Genomic DNA, 8,154 nt, shown 5'->3' with positions numbered 1-8,154 from the left:
TTTTTTTTATTGGTCTTATGGAGTATTCTAATTTGTTGAGATAGTGAGTTGGTGGGTTTTTGTTAAATGTGAGCCAAAATCATCACAATTAAAAGAACCAAAGACTTAAACTACTTCAGTCTGTGTGCATTGAATTTATTTCATACACGAGTTTCACAATTTGAGTTGAATTACTGAAATAAATGAACTTTTCCACGACATTCTAATTTATTGAGATGCACCTGTATATAGTTCTTTATCACACAGTCCTCTGCAAGTCAGTTGTTGAATCAGGGTTTCTGCGGGTCTCAATTCACCCTTCCACAAATTAAGGCCTTAAAAAGTCTTAAATTGGAGCAGAAAGTCTTAAATTCGTAGATTAATGGCATTAAATGTTGCTTGCGCTGCAAAAAAATTAATATATTTGTCAGTATTTTTGTTTTGTTTTTCATTACAAATATTCAAACATCCTCAAATCAAGATACATTTACTTGAGATGCAAAGTAAAGATACTAAGTCTTGTTTTCTGAACAAAATTAAGTGAATTTATGCTTAAAGCAAGATCAAATATCTATCTGTGGGGTAAAAAAACTTGTTTTCCTTTGAATTAAGTTGATTTTTCTAAGCCCACTGACAAATATTTACCCTTTTTTAATCATAAATTCACTTCATTTCCAGCTTGTGTGTGTGTGTGTGTGTGTAAAATGAATTAAAAAGTAATGTATATTGGTTGTTGTATTTTCAAGCTTTGAAGTCTTGCTAAAAATTATTGTGTGCTGCTTAGACATCTACATTTAGAGACCATATTGACGTATTGTGTTCCCGTTAATTTATTGCTTACATTTTCTTTAATTGGTCTTTAAAAGGGCTTTAAAAAGTCTTACATTTACGTTCATAAAACTTGCATGAACTCTGTTGTATTTAACATAATTTCTGATTTGATTATGTCATTCCTAATGTTTCATGGGACGAAGCGAGTAGTTCATTCTCTTATAAAAGATGTCCATTAGTTTGTATTTATTTATTTTTAACAATGTTTAATGTTGTCTCTAGTTCAGCAGGTAGCGGACCAGCCTCAAAGCCCACTTTTAGGATTGTCCCATTTTCAAAATGATCTCATAATACACCATAAAAACCAGTGAGCACTGGGAAATATCATGTTTTCATCAGTCCCTCAAACCTCACTCTCTCCGTGCTGTAGGATACCCTGATGTGAAGAACTTCTCCTGGGAGAAATACTTGGCAGAGACCAGCTCATTACCAGCTCCTGCTCGAGCCTTCAAAGTGGTGAGTGCATGTGCTTCTTGCCAAACATCTGCAGGTCCTCTGAGAGACCCGAGGTGCCTGAACAAGCCTCTCTCGGCCTCTCTCGGCCTCTCTCTGCAGAAACCTCCTCACAGTTTCCAGCTCAATATGAAGTTGGAGGTGGTCGACAAGAGGAATCCTGCTCTGATCCGAGTGGCCACAGTGGTTGATACAGACGACCATCGACTGCGGGTGAGAAACGATATTTTGCACACATAATGCTGGCTCAGCGTGAATTTCCATGTTGCTCCAGACCGGTCAGCTGGTTGACCTTGTTTTAAAAGCCTGATGTATGAAATAATAGTCAAAAAAAAATAGAACAGTTTATTGAACCTGTAGACAAAACATTAAGAAAAAATGTGTTTTATGTTGTTATAGGCCTATCTAGGGTGGCCACTTGGTTATTTCTCTGTTGCAAGACAGTAGGATAAATTTAAAAACATGCTTTAAATCATCAATAAGCTTTGTTGATGGTGACCAGCTCTGTGACTGGCACTCAGTTTGCACAGGTTCGATTGATGCAATGTAATTCACTCTAAAGGACCTATTCAGTCTACTCAGTATACTAAACTGAGTAACAGGCAGTGTAATGTATTTGAGTAAATGTAATTAGTTACTGTAAGAATCTTCTCGGTTACTTTGCAGTTTGACTGGTTATCAAAGATATCAGCAACTTTTACTCTCTACTTGATAGCATTTTTGAGTAAGTGCATGTACTCTTTACTCCAATACTTTTGTGATGATTAATGCAGCTTTTTAGCATGGCACCGAACTTTTTCTGTGGCAGTTTATTTCTGCTACAAAGGAAGTGATATCGCCATCTACAGGTTATTGAAGATACGATGTCTTGTGCGTTTTGCCCTTACTCACCCAAACTTGTCAACACGGCTGCTTTACATGAATGTGAGTGCATTAGCAGCTAGTTATGAATCGCAGGCGTTTCATTTATGAGATGAGGACATGGCTGAGACCTTCTTGAAGGATACTGCTTTACTTATGCTCTTTTTGAGCTAAACTCAGACTTCGGTGTTTGTAGACGTTTAAGAGGCTGTTGTGTCGACCTTCATTTATTGCAATTTTGAGGTGTTCGGTTTTATTTTGATTTTAGAAAATAAACATGTGTTTGCTCTCCTCACAAATCAGCTGTTTCTTGTTTTTCACTGGCTTTTCTCTTAGGTGTTGAGGACTAGTGCATCTTTGAGCCTTCATTTAGTGTGAGTGAAATATTGGAATTGGTAACTTGTAATGGAGTCTTTTTCAGTGTAAGGTATCTGTACTTTTACTCAAGTATGATTTTCAGGTACTTTTTACACCTCTGGTAACAGGCTAGTTAGTAAAAATCACATTTTATGCTAAAATAAATTTCCTTAAGTAGTGACTATGTTCCTTTATTAGACTATGCAAACATTAAATGCATTTTACTGGATTCAGTGCTTCTTGAACTTGTATTTTTTTATTGGATCTGGCAGCTTCGATCAGGATGTTCTTATCCAGTATGTGTCTAGCTGAAGTCCTGGCTGGTGTAGCTGTATTTAAAGACTTTTGATGAGGTCCACACTGAATCCTTTGCTCCGTCCAGTCGTCATCAGTGGAAAAAAATCCTCTCTGTGAATGCGTTGGTTGGTTATTTTCCCCACTCTTGCTACAACATGACGGCTGTGCAAATGGATTTTTAAATGACAATCACATTTTTTTTTATGATATTTCTTATTGTGGATTGTAAATTAAAGGAAGAAAGAAAATAATACAGACATAATTGAAATGCAGGACACTGCTTACATATTGCAGGATGCGGGACAAAGCTCCCAATTTCGGGACCGTCCCGCATTTGCACATCAGGCTTTTATGACTCATATAGTATGATATGGTGAAAATATGGAGCTCATTTTAAAAGACATTTTGATTTTATTCATCATTGCTTCACATGCATTAAACATCTCACACACATTTTTTACAAAATGTGTCCTATATAGAGACGGAGTATGATCTGCTTCTTGCTTATGTATTCATGAAATCCACTTTGGATCAAAGCATTTCATCACTGATTTCTGTTATCACTTTAATTGTCAGTGAACATCCAGTGATGCAGTGCTGATTCAGCTGACGGTGATCCCATGACAGCATCTGATCTCTCAGCCGTCTGTTTGGGAGTTTAGAAGCGATCAGAATGACTCATCTGTGCTTCCCTTCGTGTGGGCTGCAGGAAAGCTCTGCTCCATATAGAAATCTTATTTGGAACATGATCTGTCAGTCCTCCAGCTGATTAACGTCTACTCTTCATGCACATGGATGCGTGTAATGTGTGGAGTTTGTACCAAAGCCATTCTAATGCAGATTCTTGTGGTTGTAAATTTTCTGTCATCACTCCTTTGCTTTCAAAAGCAGTGCTGAAAGTTTCAGTTCAGTGTATGCACTTAGCTCATGTTTCACATGTTTGATGTTAATTGTATTATATAAGCTTTATTGGATTATATATTTGAAACTGCAGTGTTTTCCAAAACGGAAAGACAGAGCAAGACTCAGTTTATATTAGAGATTGACAAGGCCAAGCATTCACAGCTGTTCACACTGAGTGAGCAGCAAAGCGACTTGAAGTCTTTCATTTTTAATGAGAGTTGGTGGTTTGAGGCAACATTAACGATTGTTGGCAATGCAACAACGTTGAGTCATGACCAATGTGCCGACCACCAGTGGGTATGTAGACATTACGCAGCAGTTGATTAGAATGACCTACTATCAACCAACAGGCCTCATTCCCAGATCTTGCACGAAGCAAAGTGAAAGGCGATTTTGGTCAGGGTATCCTTTAGTAATTTTTTAGTGCAATGTGCAGCAGTCTGCGTTCATGCCGTCTGGGGTGTCAAATGTATCGTAATCATTTGGCTGTAATTACACATGTTGGATCGAAGAGGGCAGCAGAATCCACACACATCATTTACACGGACCGAGAGAAATAACAGATGTCACTGTCTGTCTCACACTCATACGGAGAGCTGTCAGATCTCCCTCCTCTCTTGCTCACACTGTCTGTCTGCTCAGCCGTCATTCGTGATCCTCTACAGATGTCCTTCAGTCTCTCTCTTAAACACCCAATCAATGCTTGGTTTACACGTGTCCGTCTTGTTCATGTGTTTGAGCCGTATAGTGCACGACCTCCACCTCCAGTGCTGCTCTCTCTCATCACCTCTGTTCGCTAACATTCACGGGAGCTCAGTGCCATGCACTGGATGGATTTGTTGGATTCCCACACCGTTTTAAAATCCCCCATCAATATTTCCTGAAGCAGTTGTAATTGACTTGGAGGAAAAAGACCTTTATGTCCAGGTCTTTGATGGTTTTTTGCAACACACTCGACTATCCCACAGGACAAAAGGGTTTGATTTTTTTTGCCTGTTCGACTCAAACGTGTTTACAGGGTATCTGTGGAGTAGTTTATTTGGTAGTATTTTAAAAAATCTTAAACCCATGGCTTTATAAAAATTAGAAGTTGGCTTTATGAAAACCTTAAATTGCATAGAATGTAGCCTAATGACAATTGTTCCCTATCTGTTGGTTACTACAAGTTATGATGACATTAGGGGTTTTACTTGGGAGCACCAATCAACTCTTAGTTTAAGAGGGTTTAAAAGAAACGGCCAATGAGAATTGGCGAGTGGATTTTGCATGCCAAGCCACTCCCCCGTACATACGGATATTTAAGGCGGCGGCGTGCATCCACTCGTTCAGATTTTTGCTTTGGAGCTGAGTGGTTGTGTAAAGAGCAATCCACAAAACCATTTACCTTGGAGTAGAGAAGAGGGCTGTCCTTGGTTGGCATGACGGCGCAAACAGCGGTGTCTCTGCTTCAGCGATTCCCCTGGGCGCTTCAACTAAAAGAGCAGTTTCCTCTAAAAAGCAAATCACGGACGGTCTGTGTCTTTTCCAAAATGCCACTCTGTCCGTGTCCTCTTGGTTGTGGTTGGTTTTCTGAGGAAAGGAGGAGACCCCTCTGTCACTACCCGTCGTGGTTCTTCTGCACAGCACAGTGCTCTGGGAGATTTGAGGATTACAGTAGGAGCAAATCCGCCGTACCAGTCCCCACGGACCTCCTACTCCTCATGCAGCGCTTGTCCCGTACAGCTTCCGGATTATTCCACTGGCCCATCACATGGCGCTCCCAGCGTTTCATTCTGGGCTCCGCCAGAGGATCAGATGTCGATAGCAGCATCAGGGGATGGGCTATCGTTCTCTGAGGGTGAAGATTCGGCGGCCAACCCCTCACCAACCCAGAGTTGATGGCCATACTTGCCCGGGCAGCCATGAGCATTGGGTTGGAGGTGAACACACTGCCCAGCCCTGAGCGCTCGTGGCTGGACAGTTGGTTTCTCAGCACAGAGCGCAGCTCACAACCACGTTCTGCCCCGGATCCTTTCTTCCCAGAGGTGCATGAGGAGGTCACGAAGTCGTGGAAGGCCTCTTTTACGGCCAGAAGCCACTCGTCGATTTCCTCCGTCCTCACTACCCTCGATGGCGGGGCAGCCAGGGGGTACATTGACATTACCCTGGCAGAGAGAGCAGTTGTGGTGCATCTGTGCCCGCAAAATGCCGCCACCAGGAGGAATCATCCGCACCTCCCGTCCAAAGCCTGTAAGCCAACGTCAGCTCTTGCTGCCAAAGCTTACAGTGCTGCCGGCCAAGCCATGGTGATCCTGCAAGTTTACCAAGCCAAGGCACTCAAACAGATGCACAAGGGTGATACTGACCCGAGGTTGATGCAGGAGCTGCGCACGGCGGCATTCAGACTCGGCGGAGGAGTCTGATGCCAGGCCCAGTACTTGTGTTAGCATGCCTGGAGCTCCGGTCAGCCCCAGTACTGGGCTAGGTGTCCCATTTGTGTGATTCCCTACGGGTAATCCCATATGTGTATTCTTCCATGGTAGGGTTTCCCTCATGGTAAACCCGTGTCTTCCCCTGGGCAGATTCCGCTCTGTCCATCTCTGTTGGTAGTAGCTCCATCCCTATACTCCCAGGTAGGACCTACCTCAAAGACCTCCAGCAGCGATGCACTCACCATTGGCCCCTCTCGGTACCAAGGTCCATGAATTTGCGCTGGTGCATTGGGAAGGTTACGACTTATGCGTTTGCATTTGCCTTGACACGCCACGGCTTGTCAACATTTGCAGTGGAACAAGTTGTAACGGTGTTCAGTGTTAGTGGTGCTTTCCATAGGGACCCCTAATGTTGTCACAACATAACTCATAGTGACCGACAGATAGGTAACGTCTCTGTAACATACTTAACCCTCGTTCCCTGATAGAGGGAACAGAGACATTATGTCCTCTTTCCACAACCCTGAACCACTCGCTGAATGCTGGGACACATCTCGACTCCTCAGCATAAACCTGAATGAGTGGATGCACGCCGACGCTTTATATAACCGTATGTACGGGGGAGTGGCTTAGCATGCAAAATCCATTCGCTCAATACTCATTGTCCGTTTCTCTTAAAATTAGAGGTGATTGGGGCTCCCAAGTAATACTCCTAATGTCGTCACAACTTAACGTCTCCATTCCCTCCATCAGGGAATGAGGGTTATATACATAACCGAGACGTTTTTGGAAGTCTTAAAGGGGTCATATGATGCTATTTTAAAGATCTTTATTTTGTGTATTTGGTGTAACAGAATGAGTATGGGTCACCATACTTGGCCACATGTCACGTCACTTTTCACTTTTTCACTTTTCACTTTTCAATATTACAGCGAGAATAAAAGTTACTCCTTCTTTCTTTGTGTGAACATTTGGGCGGTGTTATGCAAATCTTCCCACATAGTGACGTAGGTATGTGGGGGTGTGTTAGAACGAGCCGTTTTAGGTAGGCGTGGCTGACTCTTAACTTTTATAAAGAATATCTCTCTGGATTTGAGACTTTAGTCTTTGCAACTTTACAGATCTTCTTTATGCACCAAGAGCTTGTAACACTCCAACGAGAAAGGAAAAATTGAAATCGCATCATATGACCCCTTTAAGTTTAAAAGCACCATTGAACAACACAGTAAAAAGTAAAAAGTGAATCAGAGCTATTATCATTAACTAAAACAAAAAAAGACAACAACAACAAAAAAAATCATTACGTGAAATAAAATAACGTTAACTGAAAGTACAATTAAAAAAACATATTTCAGTTAGTTGGCAGTTTTCGTACTAAGTACTAGGGCTGCACGATTATGACAAAAATCATAATTGTCGATTATTCCCTTGAAATTGTAATTGCGATTATTAATTACGATTATCACAATTTATATTGAATTATGTTTATACCATTGTTTGATGCAACTGCATGCCGTATTTTTATATGAAAATAAACAAGCTGAAAACACTCTAACTGAAAAAATTAAATTACAGCAATGCTACTGTAAAATTTACATTAATCGGCTGGCAACCCTGCTGCCAGTATTTTACTATAAAATCTACAGGTAATTTTTTACAGTGTAGCCTCATATGATTATTGAACTTTAAAAAGGCGACGATTTAACAATGACTGCATTTATAAGTATAATAATGTATTTCTTTCAGGACCACTATCGTCAAAGATGATTGACAATTAGCATACAGTTTGGATTGGCGGTATGGTTCTGTTCTGGGCAAGAACTCCCTAAGCATTCATGCAGCCTAGAGCTGCAATAACTCCCCCAAAACAAAACCATATGCTGATATCCCCCAACACAAACTGATCGCAACATTTCAAAGCCTTAAGCAACAAGCATGTTGCCCTTAACCAAATGACCAAAACAAGTATGTTGCCAAAACCCGCATAACCTGTAGCAACAATCATGTTGCCTTTAACTGATGACCTAATGAGTATGTTGTCAATACCTTAAAAGCTTAAGCA

General features: G+C 41.2%; 1 protein-coding gene across 1 annotated transcript in view; it reads left to right on the top strand.

Annotated features, from left to right (window-relative positions):
* LOC107711611 (lethal(3)malignant brain tumor-like protein 3) overlaps positions 1-8,154 on the top strand; it is a 54,981-nt gene that overhangs the window by 18,352 nt on the left and 28,475 nt on the right. The window contains exons 12-13 of the mRNA XM_016516612.1: positions 1,181-1,266; positions 1,366-1,476. Of these exons, the coding sequence (XP_016372098.1) occupies positions 1,181-1,266; positions 1,366-1,476 (197 nt within the window). The remainder of the gene's footprint in view (positions 1-1,180; positions 1,267-1,365; positions 1,477-8,154) is intronic.

Source organism: Sinocyclocheilus rhinocerous, unplaced genomic scaffold, assembly GCF_001515625.1.
Source record: "Sinocyclocheilus rhinocerous isolate Xijiao unplaced genomic scaffold, SAMN03320098_v1.1 scaffold2012, whole genome shotgun sequence".
NCBI lineage: Eukaryota > Metazoa > Chordata > Actinopteri > Cypriniformes > Cyprinidae > Sinocyclocheilus > Sinocyclocheilus rhinocerous.
The sequence above is the reverse complement of the archived record's forward strand: the minus strand, read 5'-3'. Positions and strand labels throughout refer to the sequence as shown.